The sequence below is a fragment of the Equus asinus genome, chromosome 17 (assembly GCF_041296235.1).
Source record: "Equus asinus isolate D_3611 breed Donkey chromosome 17, EquAss-T2T_v2, whole genome shotgun sequence".
Lineage (NCBI taxonomy): Eukaryota > Metazoa > Chordata > Mammalia > Perissodactyla > Equidae > Equus > Equus asinus.
In genome coordinates, this window is record NC_091806.1 from 32,136,027 (window position 1) to 32,162,740 (window position 26,714).

Genomic DNA, 26,714 nt, shown 5'->3' on the forward strand with positions numbered 1-26,714 from the left:
TCAGAAAGAATTGAAATAAAAAATGCCTAGTTTTAAATGGACTCATAACTAGATGAAAAGTGAACAGCTCAAGAATAAATTATAATATAGCCATAAAATGGGATACTACAAAACAATGGAAAGAAAAAAGTCTTACTACACAAAACAGCAAGAATAACCTTTGCAGACATAATGTTGAAGCCTTATAACAAATTAGATACTTCATTACTGCATATATATATTAGAGCACAGTTAAACTAGTCTGAAGTGATAAAAGTCAAGGAGGGAAAAAGACAGAGAAGATATGAAGGGTGCTTGTAAGTTGCTGGAATTGCTCTATTTCTTAATCTTGGTGGTGGTTATCCTGGTGTGTTTACCACGGAGAAAAGAAATCAAGCAGTACAGTCAGGATTTGTGAACTTCTCTGTATGTATGTTATATTTCAATCAGAATGTTTGCCCAAAAAGTGAACAACACGTCCATTTATCTCATTTTGAATATATCTACAACTATACTCTTTAGTTTAATTAAACACAAGCAAAGAATTAGCCCTTGTCAATTGGATTTAAAATACCAGAGTAAAAAATGTCGTTTCTCCAGGAGCATCTACATGTCTCTGTCACCAGAAACTTCTACAGATGAGGATCTATCCTATTCATGAAGATTTCCATGGAAAAATATCCCATACACTCTACTGTGAATTCATTCCAAGGCTTGAGACTGGAAACTGGATACTAAATAAGTAATTCCAAATAAAAATTCAAATTTAAAATCTCTACTTTTTCTTCAGGTAATAAAGTGACTCAGCAAAGGAAGGTTCAGCACTTTCTGTTCTTTTGCAGGAGACATGTTTTCTAGGAGCCCCGTCCTCAACCTATCTGGCCCCACTGAGTTTGTGTTCCGTGTGTTCACAGCTGTGCCTGAATTCCAGGTTCTCCTTTTCCTACTCTTCCTCTTCCTCTACTTGATGATCCTTTGTGGCAACACAGCCATCATCTGGGTGTTGTGTGCACACAGCTCCCTCCGCACCCCAATGTATTTCTTCCTGTCCAATCTGTCTTTCCTGGAAATCTGCTACACCTCTGTTGTGGTGCCTTTGATGCTTTCTAACATTTTTGGGGCCCAGAAGCCCATTGCGTTGGCTGGCTGTGGGACCCAAATGTTCTTTTTTGTCACCCTTGGCAGCATGGACTGTTTTCTTTTGGCAGTCATGGCGTATGATCGCTACATGGCCATCTGCCATCCACTACACTACACCCTCATCATGACCCAGAAGCTATGCATCCAGATGGTGGCCAGTGCCCTGGGCCTGGCTGTCTTCCTCTCCCTGCAGCTCACATCCTTAATCTTTACCCTGCCCTTCTGTGGGCACTATCAGGAAATCAACCACTTCCTCTGTGATGTGCCTCCGGTCCTGTGGCTGGCCTGCGCTGACATCCATGTGCACCAGGCCGTCCTCTATGTCGTGGGCATCCTGGTGCTGACTGTCCCCTTCCTACTTATCTGTGTCTCCTATGTGTTCATCACCTGTGCCATCCTGCGCATCCGCTCTGCAGAGGGCCGCCGCCGGGCCTTCTCTACCTGCTCCTCCCATCTCACTGTGGTCTTGCTGCAGTATGGCTGTTGCAGCCTGGTCTATCTGCGCCCTCGTTCCAGCACCTCAGAGGATGAGGACCGCCAAATCGCCCTGGTCTACACTTTTGTCACCCCCTTACTCAACCCTCTTATTTACACTCTGCGCAACAAAGATATCCGAGGTGCTCTGAGGAATGTCATCTTTGGTAAAGCAGCCTCTGACACTAGTTGAAGGCTTAGGGGAACTGTGGTTGGTGTCTGTCATTTGCCATGATGGTAAATTCTAAATGACAAATATAGAATTATAATACTTCACCACACTTTGCAGTTGATGTTTCTCTTTTGCCATAATTGCCCCATGTCCACCATCTGCACTGATTTTCTTCAAGTACTTTGAATAAGATTTGAAAACTTGGACAAAACTTTCAATGCAGGAGCTTTATTATCCTAGCCCTGTTTTGAAGATGATAGCTCACTATGGTGACACCAAGGGCAATTGCTCTATCAGGAACCCACCCATACATCCTGGGAATAAAGGTTGATAACTTTAGACATCCTCCCTCCTGAGGAAGCAATAATGTTAGTTTATCCTGTGAAAGGTGCCTTAAGTAAGGACTATTCATAAAGACATAAATTTTACTCAAAGGAATATATTTTATTATTGTTTTAGATTTGAATGTATGGCAAACAATAACTCATTTAATGCATCCATTTCCTTCATTCCATATATCCTAACAGGTTGCCTTCATTTTCTTTCATTCTGCCATGCCAGGAAGTGGTCAGGAATTCACATTCATTGTCTAAGCACCAACTGTGTGCCAGTCATGCTAGAGTATTGAAAACTGCACCTGGTTGATGCTAGCACTGAGTGCATGAGCTGTCTATGCTATGGCTTTCACAAAGCCTCTCCTGTTCCACCTTCTTCACCTCTTCCAGTGCCTTAATATTGGCTGCTGCTCATAGAGCTGCTTAAAAGGTGGTGCCACTGTTCCTCCTACCTAGTGCTAGATGGCTGTAGCATCTTCCTGTACCTGTGCCCCAACCACAGATAAATCCTCAAGTAGAAGCGGCATCCCTCTCTAGTGTTCACAGCTGACATCACACTGCAAAACCTTCTCATTTACACCCTGAGGAACAGTGAGGTGAAGAGGGCTCCAGAGACACTTCTTAACGGGAATTATCTCTCCCAGAGCAAATAGAAGAGGGGACAACCTCTCAGGCATGAGTCTGGATCCAGCCCATAAAACTGACTTTAGTTCACAGCTCCAGGAAGTGAGTAAAGTGTCTGCCAGTGGATATTAAAACAGATCTAAGATTGGTATGACCCTTCCAAACATCATATAGCTAAGTATACCAAAGGCCTAGAAAGGTTTCTATTCTTTAATTCAATAATTCTTGTCCTAAAATCATAACCTCAAAAAATTGACAGGGTCAAACAAAACTGAAAACATAAGGCTGTTTCTTATATTTATAAAATGAAAAGTTATTAAAATCTAACTTCCAATATCAGATATATAAATACAGCATACTTAAAATCATATTTAAATTAATATTTAATAATAGAGAGCAATATTTATCATTATAACTATAAGTGATAAAAGCAAGGTACAACCCTTATTTACAATAGGAGCTCAATTTTGTAAAAATACACACGAACAATGAAGAATAGAAACACAACAAAAAGTTAATGGTTGTTATCTGTGGTTTGTAGAATTAGGATAATCTTTTTCTTCTTTATTCATTTATGCATTTTCCCATGTTTTCTCAAATAAGACTGTGTTACTTTTATAATCAGAAAAATGATAATTTCTAAAAGGAATCAGAGGCTCATATAGATTTATTTGATACATACACTTCCCATCATCACAGCATGATCCTCCTCCACTTTTCATATTTCTCCTAGATTAAAACTTTTTGATTTCATTGCTTCTTTTTCTCTTCAAAACTATGCTTGATTATTTTAATTTTTTTGAGCTGATTTCACATGGGGATAAAGAGAAGAACCTCAAAGTGTTACATATTCTGAGAATAGTCATGGGTTTTACAATGTATTCGAAATGACTTTTCCTCCAACTCAATGTTGGAGGAGAGGAACAGAACTCTCTGGTTGGCTGGTTGCTTATCAACATATCCAGGCCAAGTCACATCAGAACATAACGAATCAATTAAATGTACACACTGTGCTAGGCATTGTCTGGAATGCCAACAAAAGGAAAGTTCGCAATTGTGGTTTCATGCCTCCTTTCATTTTTATTCAATGTCAAAAATCATACAGAAAATTCATCTGGAACTCTAAAAGAAGAGAGTGAAATGTTACTCTGTTGGGGAAAAGGCTCTAAAGGGTTGATCAATCCTTTCAACTGAATTACTGGGTTCCTCCAGGTATCTTCGTCTACATATTTTTGCTGAATAGAATGAGCTCCTCCTTCTTCATGAAAAATTATACTCTTAATATGAGTCATTCCATGTATTTATTACATTCTGGAATTAGAAGATTGAGTGGAATATCAGCACATCGTGAGTTAAACGATGGGACATAAATGTCAATCAATGTTTTCCTTGAGAAAATGATGATCCCCTCCTAACAAGGTAGCCTCCTGGCAGCGTAAACAGAAGTCAGAACTTGAAAAACTACTTTAGATTTCCTTCACTGTTCCTCTCCTTCACCTTCACCACTTCTTTCAAATTCCTGCTCACCTCCTTCATGCAGCCTTTTGGGTTTGCGAGCCTGTCCTTGGTATCAATTGCCTTACAGAAAGCAACCTCCCTCTCTACATCCTCTATCTATGCCTCTCTCATGGAATTTTATTAAAATACATTTTATTAGGTAGTGTATTTAATTGAGTACATGTCTCAACCACCAATCAATAAGTATCTTAAGGCCAGAATACATGATGAAAATATTTCTAGTATGTTGTGAGAGTGGATCTCTCCATTTCTTTCCCTGTTGTTTAACTGGTGGATGAAAAGAAGGGTTAATCACGGTGGTGAGAGTAGTATTTCCATTGGGGAATTCCTTCCTGGAATTTCTCAAAAAATTTATTTATTTTATTTTATTTTATTTTTTTAAAGAGTGTTGGATTTTTTTTTAAGATTTTATTTTTTTCCTTTTTCTCCCCCAAATCCCCCAATACATAGTTGTATATTCTTTGCTGTGGGTCCTCCTAATTGTGGCATGTGGGACACTGCCTCAGCATGGTTTAATGAGCAGTGCCATGTCTGCGCCCAGGATTCGAACCAACGAAACACTGGGCCGCCTGCAGCGGAGCGCGCGAACTTAACCACTCAACCACGGGGCCAGCCCCCAAAATTTATTTATTTTTAAGTCCAAATTTTGAGAAAAAGTAGTTGAGAAATCAGAAAATTGGAAAAAATATTGCAATTGTCCTGCAAGAATTAAAGCATAATAAACAGAGAGAGGTTACTGGTTAGAGGGATCCACTCATGTCAAGGGAAAGCAAGAGCAGGAAACATGACACATGGAGTCAAAGGTTAAGTCTACATTTCTGGAACCAGGGCAAGGAGCACTGAGAGAGAAGCAGTCACCATCTAATCAGTCAGTCTTGCTTGTAGCTGTTTCCATGTGTGTGTTCATGGCCCCATCTGCTGCTAATAGTAAGTCACTCTTGCAAATAAAATAAATGTTAGTAAGTTTATATGCCTAGGATGCTTTACACAAATACTATACGTGATCTTCCAAGAAATAAGAAGTTTTGGAAGGAAATTGGCAATTATGATTTGTGATTTTGTGTAGTGTCACAATCTTATTGAGACATCTGAATGTTTAGTTATTCAAATACTATCCAATAATGTTCACAGGGCGTTTTCCAGTGTTTGGCTATTTGCTGTAGTCTACAGTACTTGGTATAAACTAATACACCTCATATTTATAATTATTAAACAAATTTTGGATACCTATAATAATGAGTAAAGAGTATAAGGAATGTTGAAAATATTTTAAAATAATTTATAAGTTAATGCATTCTTAAAAATTCGCAAGAATCCTTATTTCTCATTCCACCATGTTGAAGATCAAGGAAACCATAGAAGCAGAGTGTACTGTTTAATTACAAATAGTGAGTGTAGATGGAAAGATGGCTAGATAAGGAAATGAATGAATAAGAGAAATTATTATACAACAACACATGCTGAGCAAGCAGTTTGTTTCGTGGATTTTGGATGGGTCAAAAATAACCTGCAATGCCACACCATCAAGAATCTCAAGAGTTATATTCACAATGATGACCACATTCCCTTTTCTTTTTCTTCTCTCTCTCTTGCTCTCTCTCTCTTTCAGCAGTGACTTTGAAAACCACATTGTAAAATTATGGATTCTAGTGAAAATCAGTGGAAGCTTGAAATATCATGGTGATTATTTCTTGGGCTTCTCCTTGCCCACTAGCTCCAGTTTAAGAATTGTCTTAATTGTCTCTTTTGGGTTCCAATCCAGTCTGATAAAAAGGACAAAGAATGGTGCTGCTAGCAATGGGAAAAAGAGGCTACTCGACAGAGCTGGGGCACAATTTTGTATAACCATCCTCAGAGATCATAGACAAAATACTTGATGATCTTTATAAAACTATCATAGAAAGACCCCTTTATACAATAAGGCAATAATTTCTTTAATAAATATTTATTATGGGCATTCACATGTATTTTTTATTAAGGTATAACTGACATACAACATTATATTAGTTTCAGGTATAAAACATAATGATCTTATATTTTATAAATTACAAAATGATCACCACAATAAGTCCAGTTAAAATTCCTCACCCTGAGTAGTTACAGAATTTTTTTTCTTGTGATGAGAAATTTTAAAATCTACTCTTAGCAACTTTCAAATATGTGATATAGTATTATCACCTATAGTCACTAAACTGTACATTTACTCATTTTTGAACAAATATTCAAACAGAATCTAGTACTATTTGCCAAAGTCTCTGACTAGCTGGATCTAATTTTCATGAGGGGAAAAGAGATAATAAATAAATAGGCAAATGCTATGAAAATAAGCCAAAGAGTGGTGAGGTGGGCAGTAATTTAGGATGAGAAGATGTTGAAGGATAGTGACCTCTTTGCAAGTTTATTTCTCACTTCTTTATATGAACCTCAATCTTAGCAATACTGTTGTCTTTACTGAACCCAGAACACATCATGCATGGTCCTACCACTTGGTGTTTGCTCATACCATCCACCTACTTCAAAATCCTTCTCTGTACCTCCCCACCTATATAAACCCTTGGCCTCGGGTTTCACTGGTTCGGATCCTGGGCACGGACATGGAACTGCTCAAAGGCCATGCTGAGGCAGCATCCCACATGGCACAACCAGAAGGACCTACAACTGAATATTCAACTATGTACTGAGGGGTTTTGGGGAGAAGAAGAAGAAAATAAAAAGATTGGCAACAGATGTTAGCTCAGGTGCCAATCAGTTAAAAAAAAAAAGCCAGAATTTATTTATTCATTTAGTTTGCAACTAACAACCCTGAGTGCTGAATAATTGGGTCTCAAGAATCCCTTCCAACGTTGACATTCATTCCAGTGATATAGGCCATAACTTATCCCCTTCCACTGGAGATGTCATCTCTTTGGAGCCATAATCCCTAGTGCAGAGAATTCCCTCAATTCTTGAGGTGTTTACTGAGTGCTCCTCACTACTGGGCACTAGAGAGGAAACAGAAAAAGAACTCTCAAAATGCTTACCATCTCACTTGGAACACAAGACACACAGCAAACAATTCACTTGCTATGAAGAGCAATAACTAACTAAGTCACAAACAGGAAATCACAAGCAGGAAGAGGCACCTGAAGATGAACAAGCAAACAAAATTGCAGAGCTGCCTGTCTTTTCCCTGTTTACCTCACTGAGACTTGGGTGTGAAAACAACTGTCTTGAGGAAAACACTTCAGGGATATTATCCCAAAGGACTTAGCAGAAGCTACATGTCCCATGTGAGCCCAGCACCATGATATCCTTAACTCTGGTGCTGTAAAAAAGAGTCTGGTTCTGAAAAATACATAAGAGCTGCTCCCAGTCTCCCCACTGCTACCCTGTCAACAACAGGTTAAGCTAGGGGGTCCAGATTCCAGTAACTTCCTGACATCTTATCGTCTTTCAGAGGTGAGTCTTTTCAGACTTTAGTGCTGCTCTTAACCAGATAGACAGGTGGCTCAGGGGACTGCTGGTTGGGGGAAAGGTAGGACAGGAAGGTGAGGTTAGAGATTGTCGCTCAAAAATACACACTTCCTCATTCTGTTCGACCTCAAACCAGTCCAGGGCTTAGAGATCACAGAACCCTCTAAGCCTGGTCTGTATCTTGCCCTGAGGTTTAGATATAGATGCTTGCCAGTCCTTTATCTCATTTTAGTTTTTCCTTGGAGTCTCCCTTCTACATATAAGTTTTCCCTTCTCTCCGATTTGTAAGCCAAGCTTCTCAGGGACAAAGAGACCTCAGAGTTACTGCTCAGGTCTCTACTGCCTTTAGTTTTCCAGAATTTCAGAGGTGGAGATTTCTTGTTTTCTGGCCTCATCATGGAAAGAAAAGCTCTTTGGTGACTTGGCGATCTCTAATCTTTGAGAGGCAAGTGATTATGGAGATGTAGAAGAGAGAGAAAAAAATGAGTGGGAGATGATGTTAGGAGAGTAGAAAGACAGGAACCATACCATCTTGACTCTCAAGCCAATATTCTCCCAAAAGCCTCAAGGAAAACCATACTCAGTCTTATCCCCCTTCCCTCTCTACGGGCAACAGATTGGATGATCCCCATAGCTTTCTGGTCACTTTTAGTTTTAAAAATAATTTTATCTTCATACTAGGGACCCTCTTCCAGGTATTCAAAGCCTAGCCCAATTTAAAACTTCAATTTCACATCCTTCAAAGCATATGTTCTCTCTCCTTAGGTAGCTTGGGGATGTGCAGCAATTAGGAGGAAGAATGAGAGTCGGGGAAAGGTCTTCAAGTCTGTTGTCATGGAATAGTAGCAGATGGTGAGTTATGTATGGCATGTGTGCTCTGTCATGAAACCATTTTGGGTTCTTCAGAGACCCCCTCTCAGGGACTGCTCCAGTAAGCAGTTCCCTGACAAGGACAATGAATTTTCTCCCTCATCTCTTTGTGATCGCTGTTTCATAAGGGAGCCACTCCATGACCTCTTACCACTACAGCCTCCTCCACCCCAGAAGGCTGCTCCTTGGTTGGCATCTCAAAAAGGTGGCTTGAGCCCAATGACCTCCTGTGGCATTCATTTGGCCTATACGAAAGCTCACATGTTCATACTATGCCATGGATGAGGGTTGTTTTATCATGCTTTCCCCATACCCTTGCCATAGTGGGCTAATCAGTAAGCCTCCAATATTTAAAGGTAAGAGGCAACACAGGTCTTTAGCTTCTTATGTGTCTCCTAAACTTTCTCCATTCACCTAACATCTAACGGTAAATGAAGTAAAATTCTGGTCTCCCTTTTTGTAAACATTCTCCATGAGCAGTTTTTTTGGAGTCCTCCCCTAACTTGATTGGGAAGGAGCACTCAAACAACAGGGTAGTCCTATAGGCATTCCTAAATCTCTGTTGTTTCTACTTCCCCAAACTCTTCACTTTAATGACTCTTCAAATTTCCATCTTCTTAGATTTAAAGGATGAAAGTGAATGGTGGAAAAAGTCTTAGAACCAGTTTGTTGATTTTTAAGTATTTCCTTCAGGGGTATCTAGCATCTTTAGGATAGGGAGTACACCTAACATATTGTCTTCAATTTGGGGCATTTAACTACATTTGGAGCCAACTGTAAAATACACATTCAGAATCACATTACAGTTTAAGACGTTATTGAGAAGTATCTATCACGTCTCAGCCTTTTCTTTCCAAGGCATTTCCTGAGTCTCTGCACTGCTGACACAGTTCCTCATCAAGTGGTCCTTTGCTGCCGTTCATTATCCTTCAGCCTAGAAGGAGTGCCCACCTCCTTGCAATGGCTGCAACTAAATTTTACCATATTGGGGTTTCTTGTTGGGGTATGAAAACCTGTGTTCCTTTCTTTGGATCAGCAGAAATATGCATCGAAGAAACCAAAGCACCATCTCTGAATTCCTCCTCTTGGGACTGTCCAACCAACCTGAGCAGCAGAACCTCATCTTTGCTCTTTTCCTGGGTATGTACCTGGTCACTGTGGTTGGGAATGGGCTCATCATTCTGACCATTGGCTTGGATTCTTACCTTCACACCCCCATGTATATCTTCCTTGCCAATCTATCCTTTGCTGATATTTCCTCCATTTCCACCTCAGTCCCCAAAATGCTGATGAATATTCAGACCAAGAGTCAATCCATCTCCTATGAAAGCTGCATCACACAGATGTACTTTTCTATTATGTTTGTTGCCATTGACAATTTCCTCTTGGGGGCCATGGCCTATGACCGTTTTGTGGCTATTTGCCACCCTCTGAACTATATGACCATCATCCAACCCAGGCTCTGCATTTTGCTCACAGTCATCTCATGGGTCCTCAGTAATATTGTCTCCCTGACACACACCCTCCTGCTCCTTCAACTGCTCTTCTGTGACAGCAATACTCTTCCACACTTCTTCTGTGACTTGGCCCTTCTTCTCGAACTGTCCTGTTCTGACACAATGATAAATGAGCTTGTGTTGTTCCTTGTGGGCTTACCAGTCATCACCTTCCCCTTTGCTGTGATTCTCTTCTCCTACATCTGCATTGTCAGAGCTGTCATGAGAATTTCATCCACAGAGGGAAAGTGGAAAGCCTTCTCCACCTGTGGCTCTCACCTGACAGTTGTATTGCTCTTCTACGGAACTATTGTTGGAGTTTACTTTTTCCCTTCATCCACTCATCGTGATGACAGAGATAAGATTGGTGCAGTACTATTCACCGTAGTGACACCCATGGTGAACCCCTTCATCTATAGCCTGAGGAACAAGGACATGAAAGGTGCCCTGAGAAAGCTCATCAGTAGGAAAAGCTTCCTTCCTTTGATGCCTTGAACATCTGAATTCCTTTTATCTGCATAACCAGTTGGGTGATTCTGCCCAAAGTTTGTTGCATGGTTGTGGTGGTTTAGCTTTTGATGAGCTTTGAGAAATCTGCCTCCTATTCCAACCTCTGAGGAGTTGGGGCTTTTGCAGAAGCTCTGGTCTTGGAAACAAGGACTCTAACCCCCATAGTAAGACACAGCAATCACACATATCTTTACAATCTATGTTACTACAAACTTTGGTGGCAATTGTTTATAACTTAGACAATAGCAAGTGGATGTTGTACCTACAGTGCAGCTTTTGCAGCTTTGAAGATAGCTATTACTAATTCCTTTATTCAATATAGATTTCTCTAGGTCTTTTTTCAAAGTTTGTTTTGCTAAGGTACTATTCAGTGAGATGTTTAATAGTTGTAGAAATGAAGAATATGACATTCAAATAGTTTTGGGGACCTCTGAGTTAAATGAAGCAAAATGTCTTAACTAGACAACACTCAGAGCCTTTAGCATAGCATAACTAATCTCCAGGAGGGTAAGACAGTATGCAGCATTTCTCAAAAATAACATTATTCAATCATAAAGAACCTGACTCATCACAGAGTGGTTCATGAGTCCAATGTTGTGCAAAATACATTTTGGGAAATGTATTTCAATGGAAAACCAAAGAACGTGTATATAGAGGATATCAGTTCTAGTTCTGACTCTGTCCCCAAGTAGCTGTGAGGCTTCAGGCATGCCAGCCCACATTCTTAAGCTTATTTTCTCATCTATAAAGTGAGGCCATTGGTTCCAGTTGTTTCCAACTGAGGGTGTACATCAGAGCTACTTGGAGAAACTTTTTCAAAATTCATGTCCTCAGACACTGCAATGCCTCCTCTGCTAGACTAGTTGCAGGGGTCTTGAGTTCAGATTGCTGACTATACTCACAAGATCCCCAAGAATCAAGTTTTAATAAAGCTTTAGGAAAAGATACAGGTCATCCCCACAACACACACAGTGACGTAAGGTAGAGGTCTCATGATTACCAGGCACACTTTCTGAATATCCAGTCGTCCATACTTGGGATGTGCGTGGTGATGAAACAGAGTTCTCAGTGAGCGTGGACCATCTCAGTTCAGTGAAACTTCAGCTCTAGGATTCCTTAGGCATTGTGCCTTGCTTACTGATAACTCTCTCAGGGGTGTGTGACTGGTACCCATTTTCTGGTGCAGCTGCATCTCAGCAAACACAGGTTACTCATCAGTTACAGATTCCTCCATATCCAATTTTAACAAATAGATACAAGTTCTTGAGTCATCTCAAAGCCATTTCAGCAGGACTGTCATGAATCTTGGATGCAGTATACATCTATACAATTCTTGAATTAGTTTCAAAGGGGATTCAACCGACGGTCAAACCTCAGACTTCTCTGAGGCTGAGAAAAGGCTGCAAGCTTGGTTTGACTACTTTCCTTACAAATCCCACTCTAGATTGACTAATTCATACTCTAATGAAGGAATCATGCACTTGCATTCTGAAAATGCCACTCAGGGGACCTTGATGTGCTAAGAGTCACCGAACTACAAGAGCTCTGAGTTCCAGTCTAGCGCTGGCATTTTGTGAATCTAGATGCCTACTGATGGATGGAGATGCCTTTTAGACATCCGCCTTAAAAATACTGACTTCTATTCTTCTCAAAACTGATGAAAATCCAACGTTTTAAAGAGGAAATATATAATCAGCCACTCACCTTTCTCAAATTTTTGTGCTTCATTTGAGTTTTCATTCCACCTGCTTTTATGTAGATTACCAAACTAGCCTCTTAACCGTCCTACCCTCCTCAGGTACCTCAAAATCCAGCCTATTCCACCCATACCTCCAACATGAAACACCACAGAGCTCTGCTTTGATCATTCCACATGGAGTAGAAGAGTCCTAGATTTGTAATTGAGAGCCTTGGTGTCTGTTCCAACTCTGCAGCTAACTCCTTGTGTCACCAGCCATGTTACTAACCTCAGTTTCTTTTTCTGTAATATAACAATTGATATAATATGAACAAGGAAGGTTTTATAACAAGATGTCTCATTAAACCCATTTATGTAAAACAGGATATGCAGAAAGAGATTCCTGGTAGGAGAGTCAAGAAATGATCAGTGGTTGTGATAGATTGTATTCTCAAAAATGGACACAATATACTTCATCTCACAAGCTCGTGAAGAAATTTGCCACTTCTCCATTAAGAAATGGAGTCTATGTCCCTCTCCTTGAACCTGGAGAGCTTTGGGGACTGCTTTGACTAATAGTATAGCCCAGAAATGGTGTCACATGATTTCCAAGACTACTTAAGAAAAGCCGGTTCTGCTTCCACCTGGCACTTCTCTCTCAGGAAAGGTACCTCTGGAGTCCTGAATGACCATATAAAAAGTCTCGCTACTCTGAAGATGCCATGCTGGAGGGACCATGTAGAGGCATGACATAGAGTTAGAGAGAGATGCCCAAGGAGCCAAGCTGTTCCAGCCCATAGATTTTGAGTCTCTCCAGCCAGTTAACCAACATGTGAGTGAGTGAATGTTCAGCTGATCTCAGCCTGAGCTCTGACTGCAAGCACATGAGACCCCAAATGAAAACTGCCTCGCTAAGTCCAGTCAACAGCTAGAAGTGTGAGAGGTAACAATAAAATGACTGTTATTGTTTTTTTCAATCCCTGCATTTAGGGGTGGTTTTTTATACAGCAAAAACAGTGGTTTTGTTTCATGGGATAGAGTGATTTATATTATACCCTTTATTGCTTTAACATTTGTATTAACTCTCATTTTAGGGAAAAAAAGAGCTTTTTTATTTAAAGAAAATAAATTGTCTTGCCTATTAAAACATCATGCTTAACACAGTGCTAGAATCTTCTCAACGACATAAACATCAGTTGAGCAGATCTGTAATTTTCTCTCTTTATTCTGGTTTCATCTAGCCCATATTTGATATAATAAAAACCATCGGGTTTGGACCTGGATCATTTGGTTTAAATTGATTGTCAATGGTCCTCTATTACCTCTGACTTGCAGGTTTCACAGGAGGCTGTATCCATTCTATGGTAAAGCTCCATCAACAGTGAGTCACAGAGAAGCTGATTTGCCTAGGAATAGACTTGTAAGCTAGCTGGGAGTTTGCCTAGAAAGTGAATTGGGTTAAGGTTAGGACACAAAAGACAACTGGTTAAGAAAATAGGGGATCACAAACTTTTTTGAAAACCTTGACATGTTTTCACAGAGGAGAGGGATAAGTCTGTACCTAGATGCTTGTTTTTCCCTGAGCCATTCTTCTATTTGTCTTTGCAACAAACATCTATTGTAAACCTTCCATTTACCAGGCTCTGAGTCTGTTCCTGGGACGACAAGGATGAATAATTCACGGTACATGCCCTCAACATACTCACAAACTAAAAAAATAAACTCATATAAAAACAATTTTAAGTGACTTTTTAAAGACTGAATAAGCAAAGACAATAGTTAGGTAATAATTAATGTTATTAGATTTAGAAAGCATAAAGATTTTGTGCAAAGCACAGTCAATGGAATTTTATGCTCTGCTTGTTCTTTTGTGCTAGTCACACCTGAGAAAAGCCAACTGGTGGGTTTTTAATAAATTAACAGAAATCTCTGCCATCCAAGTGTAGGAAACACAAATGTAAGAGAAATACCTAGAAAAATGAACCCTATATGAGGTGTCTTACGTAGTGAAACTCATAGAAACAGAGAGTAGAATCATGGTTGTCAGGGCCTCGGGGCAGTGAGAAATAGGCAGCTGCTATTTAATGGGTATAAAGCTTCAGTTATACAAGATAATAAATTCTAAAGAACTGTATAACATTGTACCTTGGTTAACAATACTGTGTTGTGCAGTTAAAAATTTGTTAACAGGGTATATCTCACGTTAAGTGTTTTTACCATAATTTTAAAAAAAGGGGCTGCCCCGTGGCCGAGTGGTTAAGTTCGCTTGCTCCACTTGGGTGGCCCAGGGTTTCACTGGTTTGGATCCTGGGCACAGACATGGCACCACTCATCAAGCCATGCTGAGGTGGCGTCCCACATGCCACAATTAGAAGGACCCACAACTAAAAATATACCACTATGTGCCAGGCGGCTTTGGGGAGAAAAAGGAAAAATAAAATCTTAAAAAAAATAATAAAATAAAAAGAGGGGAGCACTGCAAGATGCAAGGCATCTATTTTGCTGACATGGATCACAGCTCAGAGGGCAAGATTTTATAGCAAGCAGTTTCTTGGTTTGGTGGCTTTCTGATTCTGGCAGAAGCAGTGAAATGTTGGGACTAGAAATTGTTCCTGAAAGCTTCATCTACTTTTTCAGCCATTACAAAAATTTTGGAAATCACAGAATACATCATAGTAAACACTTTTGACTTAAACAAAAATAAAAGTAGCCAGTCAAATAAAATGGTATTAAATACATTAAAAAAATGAAAGAAAGGAAAGGAAAAGGAAGCAAAAGAAAGGGCTGTCGACCACGTAAAATTCTACAATCAGGAAACAGGCTGATAAAACAACTCAGCTGCAAACATGTGGTACCCTTCATGAAAAAAGAAAGATGACTCTGGGGGCAGAACCATGAGCCTAGAAAGTAGAGCCTTGGACCACAGAGAGTGATACTTTGGGTCTAGAGGGCAGAGCTATGAGCTACGGAGGATTATTTCCAGCCCTTGAAAACTAATGGAGTTTACCTTTTTTTAAATTTCAAAATTGGTTAGAACCAATAGCTCTTTTATTTCTACCATTTCTCTCTTTTTGGATGGGAATATCTGTAACTGTTATCGTATGCCTGTCCCATCATTGTATTTTGGTACCAGATAACTTGTTTTCTAGTTTTGTAGGTTCACAGATGGAGAGAAACTTGTCCCAGCATGGTTCATACCCAGAGTCTCATCTAGACCTTGATTTAGGTGATGAGATTTGGTACTTTTGAGCTAATATATTTAGATGAGATTCTGGAATTGAGTTGAGGCTGTGATGGGTTGAGGTTTTGGGGGATGTTGGGGTAAGATGAATATATTTTGCATTTGGGATGTGTTATTGCATAGAATTGTCAAGTGAAAATTCAGAGAGCTTTACTTGGTACGTATATTTCATTGAGCAAGAAAAAAACTGTTCACAAACAGGGAGACTTCAAACTGAAAATTGTTAGAAGTTCAGAGGCATGTTGTTACAGGATGGCTGATAAAGTGAAAATGAAGAAATTGTTGAACCTTTATAATGATTGGTCATTACAATGGAAGTTTTCAGATGACAGGGGATTGGTTAAAAGTGATTATCTCATACCATTTTAGGAAGATAACTAATTTCATTTGTGATTATCAGAGGCATTTACAAGGAATTATCCAAGTTAAATTTCACTTACTTTCATGAAATAAGCTAGATTAAGTTTTGCTTACATAGCCTAATTGGTTTGCGTACTTAGGGGATTTTCAAGCCTGGTCTCCATTTTATTTTATTTTATTTTAACACTTTGAGGCTCTCACCCCCTTAGGTTCATCATAGTGATATGGCTGAGAATCAAAGACAGAGAGAAAAAATTTTGCATTCATATGGGGAGAAAACACAAGAATACAAGTGATTTCTCATCAGAAAAATGGGAACCAGAAGACAATAGAATGGCATCTTTAAAGAGATGGAAGTAAAAAAGAACATTCCTAGAATTCTATAACCAGCAAGAATGTTCTTAAAATTAAGATAAAAAATGTAAATGACTAATTATGGAATTCCTTCAAAAAAATTGACTGTTTAAAACAAAAATACCACCTATAAGGGAGTTTGTAAGTAGAATGTTACAATAAGAACACAAATATGGAGGTAGAAAATGGAATTGTATGTTTAAAAGTCTCTACATATTTACTGCATTAGTATCATAATAATTCCTGTTAGGCTGTGATAAGAATGCAACTACAAAATATAATACAAAAGATATAGCTAAAAAGCTGATAAAAAATGTTCTATAAATTCAAAAAGAGACTGGACAGGAGAACTAAGGAACCAAGAACAGGAGGGATAAATAAAAACACGTGGAAAGATAAGATGTATACACTCCAATCAGATTGGGTTAACAAGAAAAAGTATGAACTACACGTTCTTTGAAAGAGGCTCCCTTTATATATGAGATAATATTGAAATCATAAGGAAGAACAATATATATGATGCAAATTCTAATCATAAACAAGACAATGTGGTTAAATTAAGATCTGGCAAAGTGATTTCTGGGCCAGGTATTACCAGCAATAAAAAAGAACATTGCTTAATGATGAAAGGGTTAATCTGTCAACAAGATATAACAATGCTAAATACGTATACATCTGATAACAGAACTTCAAAATACAAGAAACAAAAATTGTCAGAACTAAAGGGAGAAATTTGCAAATCTGCGATCACAGTTGTGGATTTTTAACCCACTTCTATCAGTAATTGATAATGCAAGTAGACAAAAATACCTAAGGATATAGAAGATTAGAACCACACTATTAGCTACGTTAACCTGATTGCACTCAACATTTACAGGATGCACATTCTTTTCAAAGCCACATGAGACATCACAACAAAACACATGTTGTGTCATAAAATAAATCTCAATGATAAAAATTATAATCCAAACTCAAAATTCTGGATCTTGTAATTAGTACCAGTTCCTAATTTGGACCATAGTAGACACTGCCATTCAAAAGGAGGAGGAATAGCAGGCACATAGTAATCACTAGTCCATAGCGATTCTCAGTTCAGTCGGGCACATTGCCAGGGCCCTCTACTGGCAGCAGGGAATGTTCTTTTTTTACAGCCCAATTATGCTCTCTCGGACTGGTTTCCTAATCCTTTGCAATTTGCAGATATTGGCTGTGCTCCCTAGGTCTGTTCTGTGAGAAGTTCTTCCATTTATATGAAAATTGGCACATGTTTGCAACTAAGTAGATTTCTTAGCTTGCTTCCCATTTGTATAAAGTTGAGAGCTCAGGAAAAAGAGTTTCCCTAGGGCAGAGGGGCCTCTCACTCAACACAGTCTTCCCTTTTTTTTTGGTTTATGGCATAGTTGTCTCATGATTCAAAGAAGGCAAGCTCCAATGTGAAAGTGCTTATCAAGCCTTTATTTTGCATCATGTTTGCTGATGTCACACTGGAGGATTCAAGATTAGAATCATTGTGGGAGGGTTACACAGAAGGGAATAGATAGCAGAAGGCAAGATTCTTGGGGGGAGACTACTGCTATAAGAAAAGAAAGAAATACAAGTAGTTTTACTTATCAATGACTTGATCTTGTACATAGAAAATCTAAAAGAATTTGTAAACTACTAGAACTAATAAGTGAATGTATTTAAATCATGGATACTAAGTCAATGTATATATTTGTAGCATTTCTATATACTGATAGAAAACAACTGAAATCTAAAATAAGAAAAGACATTTACAATAGCATTAAAAACCGTAACAACCTAGGCAGGAATTTAATGAAAAAAATATGAAAGATAGCTGTATGGAAAAAATAAAATATTACTAAGAAAAATTAAGGAGATCAATAAATAAAAAAATCTACCAAGTTTATGCATTAAAAGGTTCAATATTGTTAAGATATCAATTATATTCAAATTGATCTCTAAAGAGTCAATGTAATTCCCAATAAGATCTCCTCACTTCTTTTTATAAACTTCAGAAAGAAACAAAAATGACATAGGATTGCAAGATAATCTGATAAAGGAAGAAAAATTTTGGAAAGCTTTTGCTCTTGGATTTCAAGACATACTAAAAAGCTACAATAACTAAGACTGTTTGTGCTACATAAGGATAGAAAAATTTATTAGTGGACCAGAGCAGAGGGTCAAGAATTAAACACACACACACACGCACACATTCAATTGATTTTCCACAAAGGTGCAAAAGCAATTCAACAAGGAAGCAAAAATCTTTTCAATAAATGGCACTGAAATAACTATATATAATATGGAAAATGTAAACATTGACCCTTAGCTCCTATAATATGTAAAAATTAGTTTGTGCTATACCATAGACATAAAAGTGTTAGCTAAAACTATAAAACTTTTAGAAGAAAGCATAGGAAAATATTTTCACAAACTTGAAGAAGGCAAGTATTTCTTAAGTAGGACCCAAAAGTCATTATCATAAAGGAAAATGATGATAAATTAGACTTGTCTTAAAAAATAATTCTGCTCATCAAGAAACATCAATGAGATGTTTAAGTCAAAATTAGGAAGAAAATATTAATGATAAAAATATCTGAGAAAGGAACTATATCCAGAATATATAATAAACTTAGAAAAGATAAACAACCCAATTAAAATTGGCGCAATCTTAAAGTAATATTTCATAAAAGAAGATATCCAGATGGCCAGTAAGCCTATGAAGAGGTACTCATTATCATTTTATCAGGGAAATGCAAATAAATGTTGCTTCTGAAGCTGGAAACAGTGGGTTCAAGTTTCAAATTCCAGCTCCAGCACATATTGCTACGTGACCTGACACCAACTACTTAAACTCTGTGACTCAGTTCCATCATTGGAAATAGGATAGTAACAGTCTTACTTCATAGGAGTTTTGAATATCAAGAGAATATATATATTTTTGGCGCAGAGTAAGCACTTAATATTATCCATTATTAATAACTAGTATTTGAAACATAAATTTAAGGCTGCATAATATTCTTTCATACAATGATTGTTTTGCCAATACTTTATTATGGGGAAACTGGATTGTTAACATATTTTTATTTTTACATAAAATACTATAAGAATCATTCTTTTTCTGATTATTCTCTGTTTGTCCCCAACTCACAGGGTTTTTTTCTGCCCTACCTTGTCCCGAAAGGCTAACTTCTGAGACTGAATCACTCAGTTCCCCATGCCATCTTGCTTCCAGTTGGATTTGGCCAACTGAAGACAGGAGGAGAGATGGAATGGTACAAACAGAGAGAGTTTGGGGTACTTATCTTCCTGCTCTCTCCTTGCATGGGCATAGTCTGTCAATAGTTGCTGTTGTTTTTCTTTTCTAAAGCCACAGTTGCTAGCAAGTGTCTTCTCTCTACAAATCTAGCTCTTACTAGACTCTGATAATACTGCGCCCTCTTATGCCTGTGAGGTCAAGGGGTCATAATAGTTTCCTGCTACTGCTAATGTGTAAGTGGATTGCCACCTGTTACTGGTTCCCTTACTCATACTTTTGAATATGATCCCTTTATTATTTTTTTCAGTTAAAATCTATTGAATGAGCCATCTGTTTCCAACTGATACCTGAAATGCAGTCTTATACTTGCCACTTTCTATTATGTTATGCTCATTTGTTGATGTCTTTTCTAGGAGAGAAATTACTGAGTAAAATGGTAGAAACATTTTAAAGGTCTCTGGCACATATAGCTAAATAATATCCAGATGATTCATACCATTTTTTAAGATCAGTTTTAACATCAACTGAGAGAAATCCCAGTTGCGTGTGGATTTGAATGAACTGGAACCAAACCGTTGCCTGATAGGTTATACCCTTCCCTAGTTGTTCTGGGAGAGGTAATTCCTGGTAAGAACTCTCCTTAGGGTCCCCTGTATCTCACTGTTCCTCAGGGTGTAGATAAGTGGATTGAGCAGTGGAGTTCCCAATGTGTACACTAGTGAGATGAACTGATCTTGCTTGGGGTATTAGATGGAGTTGAGGCACAGGTACATGAAGGCACAACAGCTATACTGCAGCAGGACCACAGTGGGATGGGAGGAGCAGGTGCAGAAGGCTTGGTGGCGACCAGCTGCTGAATGGATCTTGAGCACAGCAGCCACAATGAAGGCATAGGAGGTGGCGATGAGGAAGAAAAGCACAGCAATGGCTAGTCCGGCTGCCACCAGCACTGACTGCTCATGGATGTGGCTGTTGGCACAAACAAGATGCATAACTGGTGGCACATCACAAAAGAAGTGCTCGATACTCTGAGCCCAGGAGAATGGCAGAAAGAAGATGAAGACCACCAGTTCAGGAACAAGCTGATGACTACAAAGGCCACAACCAAATGAACACAAAGAGTTAAAGTCATGATGAGAGGGTACTGCAAAGTGTGGCAAATAGCAACATACCAGTCATAAGCCATGGCAGCCAAGAGGAAGCAATCAGCACTGCCAAGTCTGATGAAGAAAATCATCTGAATGGCACAGCCCAGGAGGGTGATGGTCTTCTCTGACTGGAGGATGTTGGCCAGGATGTGAGGCACCATCACAGCAGTGTAGCGTATTTCTACTGCTGAGAGGCTGCCCAGGAAATAGTACATGGGTGTGTGTAGGCGTGCTTCTGTCTGGATGGCCACCACGATGAGGACATTCCCACTGATGATCAACGTATAGACCAGGCTGACTCCAAGGAAGAACAAGACACGCAGCTCTGACTGGGAGGGATAGACCAGGAACACAAATTCCATCAACAGTGAACGATTTTCCCAGGTCATTCAGCTGATAGCTTGTCTCTGCTGAGAGTTACAGAGAATGAAAGACGAATCAGACTGACAATATATCGGTTCAAATTCTGAGCCATGATCTAATCTAATCAGAGCTGGAGTTAGAAATGAGAAGAATTAGGACTAATTCTCTTTTTTCCTCTCCTTTTACCAAGTATCTTCATATAAATATCCACAACTTAATTTCTAACTGACAAGAGTTGGGCTAAATTATACAAGAATATTTTGAGGAAAGAGGCAGAGGAAGTTTGTGTAATTTAAAACTATTTTCAGCAGAAGTGGAATGAAAATTAAATTCTTCCAGTAAACTCACAAGAAGTGTCAAGAAATTCTTGAGAGCAAGGATCATTAAGGTGAGAGCAGGAAGCTTTTCATTTGTTCTTTCTTTCATTCATATATTTATTTACATATGATGCCTCCTGAGGTATTGACTCAGGGATATATGGATGTAACACTGAAAAGCTAGTGATAGGATGGAAAATGAAGAAAGAAAACAACACTCATGGGCAAAGAGCTGACATAGGCCTGAGATTAAGTGTCAAGGGTAAGTCTCAGAAGAAGCCCTCATGACTTCTGAGTTTTCTATCCATAACCAATCAGGAGAAGTGTAGGACTTGTCGGAAACAGAGTTTTATCATAGGGCTCCTCCTAGCTTGTGGTGGTTTGGAAAATATGGGACCATAAGCTGTTGGAGATCTAAGAATCCTTCCTGTGCGTTTGGGGATGAATAGGAAAGAGCAAGCCTGTCTGCATTTATTTCTTTTCTCTTTTGAGGAGCTAAAGTGGGAAAGCCATCCATCTTCCTTGGAAACCTTCTAATGAACAGATATAACTCCCAAAGGGCATCCATTCAACTTCTTTTCCAAGGCCAACTCATATTCAAGAAGGTGGAAAAGAGGCAACATGTGACCCTGTTTCAACCTGCTCAATTTTAATATTTATTATGAGCTTTGAAGAAAAATCTTAATCCAGAAGAACGACTTCCAGTAAAAGTCACCCACATAAACCCACCTTGGTATCACAAGCATAGGGAAAAATGTGATTAGAGTTTGTCCTAAATACTAAGAGCACTTAAAGCATGAATGGCTCTGTTGTTTTTTTAACAGGTAACAAGCGGTGTCCATATTTTTCATTCACTTTTCCTCTTCTGAACTTCAATAATGCTTTGAATTATTTCTAATGTCACTGAGCATAATCACCATTGTATTATAACACGCAGAAGAGGGGCAGTGTACCAGTGTAAAATCAGTTTTGAAATTAAATGATGTGGTTTGACTAATCCCATCTCCGTGATGCTAAGCAATACATAATTTTCCTGAATCCCAATTTCTTTATTTGAAAAATGGGGCAATATTACTCTTTGTTCTAAGGGTTGTTGTGAGCATTAAATGAGATAATAATGTAAAGTATCCACCACAATGCCTTCTCCATACTTATAGCAGCTAACAACAGATAACATCACTATTATTTGTAGGTTCAAGGGTAGCCATTCTCCCTTATTTATGTTTTTTCTCCCTATCTCACCAAGCCTAATGTTGTACAAATTATAGACATTCAATAAATATATATTGTATGGGTAAATATACTGTGAAAAACATAAGTCATTTACACTTTTATTCCACTTTCCCTTTTCACTTTTAAGATTATTTCATAACCAAATCACTTGTTCAAGAGCCCTTATGGAAAATAACTTGACTTCAGCATTTGGGCTGCACTGTGGAAAAAATCCTGTCATCCATGGATATAGCATATAGAAGTCTATAACAGGCATCTGAGGCTAGTCTACCACCTATATTACAATAGAGGGCTCTGGAATCTGTGTGATAATGACGACTTCTGAGAATTTTATTATAGTCTGTCACATTCATATCACCTTAATGGTGCTCTCCAGGATATATATAAAATATTTCTAATACAATTACCTGTAGGTCATGAATTCTTAGTACTGGAAAGGATCTCAAAAGTTATCTGGTTTACTCCTCTATAGAATACATGAATCTCTAATACTGTATCTTAATATCAGGTCATCTTCAATGCTTGGGAAACCTCATTACTTCCTGACTTGCTTGCTCCATTGTTGGATGACATGATCCTCTTAAAGTTCTTTCTTATAATGGCTGAAACCTGCCTCTGTGCAACTTCTATACATTCATTCTGTTCTACTCCATGGGGCCATTTCTACGTGAAACACTCTAGAAACTAAAGAGCTCTTATCATGCAGTGCTAAGTTTTCTTCCAAATTTCCCTTTGCTATTCCTCACATGACATGGTTTTGATACGTCTCAAAATTTTAGCTCTGGAAATGTTCTCATTTTAAATAATTAAATGTCTACTACATGGGGCAGATCACTAGAATGATCCACTATACAAAGATCTGGGATCACCTATCTGTTCATTGGCAATCTATTTCTTCCTAATAAAGATCAGATTAATCTCTGAGCTTGTGTTAGATTATTTTGCTATTTTCCTCATACTTAGTCTGACACGTAGCTCCCTAGATGCCAAAACTCTAACCATCTTTTTCATTTTCAAAGAAGCAGAACATTCTCCATCATTCTGTTAATATTGGTCCGTTGCTCTAGTCAATTGAGATTGACATTTTAAAAAGCCTTTAATCTGTGATTCCACATCTTATCTATCCTTTCTGAAGTCACTGACATTTATTTTTTATTAATTAAGTGCCAAGCACCACATACAATGGTGATAAAAATGGCACAGCTGTGCCCAAGTGGTTATACATCCTAATGAGAGACCCAGACATTATTAATTAAAGAATCTGGTGTATATATAAAGTTAAAACTGTGATTAAGTGCTGTAAAGAATAGTAGTGAATTATAAGACTGTACAACACGGGGCTCTGGCATAGTTTGTGATTAGGAGACTCTGAAAAGGCTTCCTAGAGGAAATAGTATTTAAGCTCAGATCTGAAAATTGGAAATTAGGAGAAGAGAAGTATGCGAGGTAATGAGATCCATATTCTGGATAGATGAATAGTGTTTTTTATAGTTCCAAGAGAGTGAAACACTGAATCAACATTTCATCAACTTGCTATTCCAGGTTGTTACTAAATATGTTGCATAGGACAGAGGCAGGATTAGAGCATTTTAGCATCATCTCCAGAAATCTGCTCCATCTCAGAGCCTTCAAGTCACGTCCCACATCATATCCTCATCTTCCTTCTTACTTCTCCAGCTAGACTAGCCCTAGCTGGCAAGAATGTCATGAGAAACATTATCCACGTACATTCTGAAAATCCAAGGAGTCAGAGGAGTCCAAAGAGACAGAGTCTCTTTTTCCTCAACTTGTATGTATATTGTATATGTAAGAAAAAGATTTTCCATCCTGGACACTGTTGACATTTTGGGCTGGATAATTCTATTGTGGAGGGTTGTGCTGTACACAGTAGGATATTTTGTGGCATTCTGGATTCTACCCCCTAGGTGACAGTAGCTCCAGCCCGTTACCCACTGGTTGTGATAACCAAGAGTATCTCTAGACATTGCCAAATGTTTCCCTGGGAGGCAAGATTGCCCCAGTTAAGAACCATTGGGCTAGATATATGGAAGATGCTTGAAACTGTTTGTTAAGTGATTAAATAAATAGCTCAATATTCAGGTCTGGAACTCTATGGCAATCAGTCTTTCAACTCAAGACAAAGGTCAGGAGGTTGGTAGGTGAACACAGAATTGTAGCTAACTGGGTTGTATATGTTTCAGCCTCTTTCCATTCATCTAAGGTAGTCTGATGTATTTTTCTCACTGTTGTAAAGATATTTCAGTTAAATGAATTAGGAATGGTTATCTAGAATCAAAGCATCCTTTTCTCAGATCATTTCTAAGGAAACATCAACCATTTTTCCTTACAGTTCGTCGTTTTGAATAATATAGATTAACTCCTGTCTGTATGAAAATTTGCTTTGGAAGCAAGTAGTCTGTGTGAATCCTTGTTTGGGGGAATAATGCAATAAGTGAATGGTCCTACAGCTAAGAAATCAAGACACAACTAACTGGTGGAGGGAGTTGGACTGAATACTTAGGACTGTGAAAATATACTAGATTCCTTCTAGTTTCTTGAATAACTTTTCTCTATGGTCTGGTACCTGTAGGAGTAGAGCATAGCATTATACAGCAATCACAAGGCTAAAATCTTGGCCTTCTGACTTCAATCAAGGGTCTAGAGAGTTTATTATGGAATAAGATTGCATAGAATGATTGTAAAAGTCATTTATCAGAGAGAGGATAGAGAATTCTGTTACTATATGTGAACGTGTGAAAATGAAAAATATAATACATATAATGACTCTATGTATTAGGTGATGAAAACATTTTCCCTCTCTAAGCTACACTAAATGGCACTGTAAGTTTTTGTTTGGTGGGTACATGTGCTAGTTTGTTAGGGCTGCCATAACAAAGTACCAGAGGCCAGGTGGCCTAAGCAACAGCAATTTATTTTCTCACAGTTCTGAAGACTGGAGGTCTGAGATCAAGGTGTCGGCAGAGTTGGTTTCTTCTGAGGCCTCTCTCCTTGGTTTTCAGACGGCCATCTTCTCCCTGTGTCTTCACATGGTGTTCCCTATGTATGTATCTGTGTCCTAATCTCTTTTTCTTATAAGGACACTAGTCCTATTGGATTACGACCATTTTTGATGATGATCTCATTATAATTTAATTACCTCTTTAAAGACGTTATCTGCAAATATGGGCACATTCTGAGGTACTGAGGGGTTAGGCCTTCAACATATGGATTTTGGGAGGACACAATTCAGCCTATAGTTATATGTATGTTTTAAAATGGGATAAAATATGTCATACCAGGGAAGTGTCTTCAGCTTTACTCCATTAGGATATCTATTTGTCCAGAAGTATCTTTATTTTCGATGCTGTACACACACACACATCCACATCCACACACATGAAGGCAAAATAGCAAACCACAGCAAAATAGAATGTACTCACACTGTGGGATGGCCTTGACCTGAATTTGCATCCTGCTTACAGCTACCTGTAACAGCATGGGTGCACTGTTAAAGTCATTGACCCTAATCTCACCCATCTCTGCATTCCCATCCATCGTCCCTCAGGGGAAAAAGCACTTGGAGAAGTTGATGAAGGAAACTCAGGTATTTGATTAACCAAGATTGTCTTTCTCATGTCCTATATTTTATAAAACAACTATTGCAAAATGTGGTAGAGATGGACCAAGTACTTCATGGAATGAATAATTTGTTGCCGCAATAATTCTACTTTTTCTCCCTGATTTACAGGGACTGAATTTAATTAATCCCAAAGGGAATTTGAATGAAAGAAGTCAAGCTTACTGGCATACTTTCCTTCAATAAAACTTGTATTTTTAAGATCAAACTTAAAAATAAAAAATTAATGAACTGAAGAAAGTGAGTGGGGATATCAATTATCAATGCAGAAAAATTCCTTGTGGAGTTCCTACACATGCCATCTTCTCAGGAACTTTCATGTCCCAGTTTAGACAAGCAGAAGACAAAAATAAGAACTTCATAGAGAGAGGCTTTGCAGAGGTCACTGAGGATGGGACCTCAACAGCTGAAACCTAAGGATTATCAAGAATGATAGAGGAGGATCAGTAAAAATGAAGGTAAATAAGCTCTAGGATCTTAATATGAGTCAGTGTTAAAAGATTTAATTTGCAAATGTTTGATATGTAAACTTTGGTTTACATAAAGTCAC

General features: G+C 38.5%; 2 protein-coding genes and 1 pseudogene across 2 annotated transcripts; 2 read left to right on the top strand and 1 right to left on the bottom strand.

Moving 5' to 3' along the window:
• The first annotated feature begins 826 nt into the window (after positions 1-826).
• LOC106822542 (olfactory receptor 10Q1) lies at positions 827-1,786 on the top strand. The gene has a single exon (XM_014827788.2). It carries the CDS (start codon positions 827-829, stop codon positions 1,784-1,786), a length of 960 nt encoding a protein of 319 aa, XP_014683274.2.
• Positions 1,787-9,584: 7,798 nt separating this feature from the next.
• On the top strand, positions 9,585-10,556 carry LOC106822543 (olfactory receptor 1S1-like). Its single transcript, XM_014827789.3, has one exon. It carries the CDS (start codon positions 9,609-9,611, stop codon positions 10,554-10,556), a length of 948 nt encoding a protein of 315 aa, XP_014683275.3. The 5' UTR covers positions 9,585-9,608.
• Positions 10,557-20,065: 9,509 nt separating this feature from the next.
• LOC106822566 (olfactory receptor 10W1-like) lies at positions 20,066-20,976 on the bottom strand (annotated as a pseudogene).
• Between the last annotated feature and the right edge of the window lie 5,738 nt (positions 20,977-26,714).

Excerpts from the sequence above, each read along its gene's own strand:
- LOC106822542 (XM_014827788.2), top strand. The coding sequence starts at position 827 with ATGTTTTCTAGGAGCCCCGTCCTCAACCTATCTGGCCCCACTGAGTTT.
- LOC106822543 (XM_014827789.3), top strand. The coding sequence starts at position 9,609 with ATGCATCGAAGAAACCAAAGCACCATCTCTGAATTCCTCCTCTTGGGA.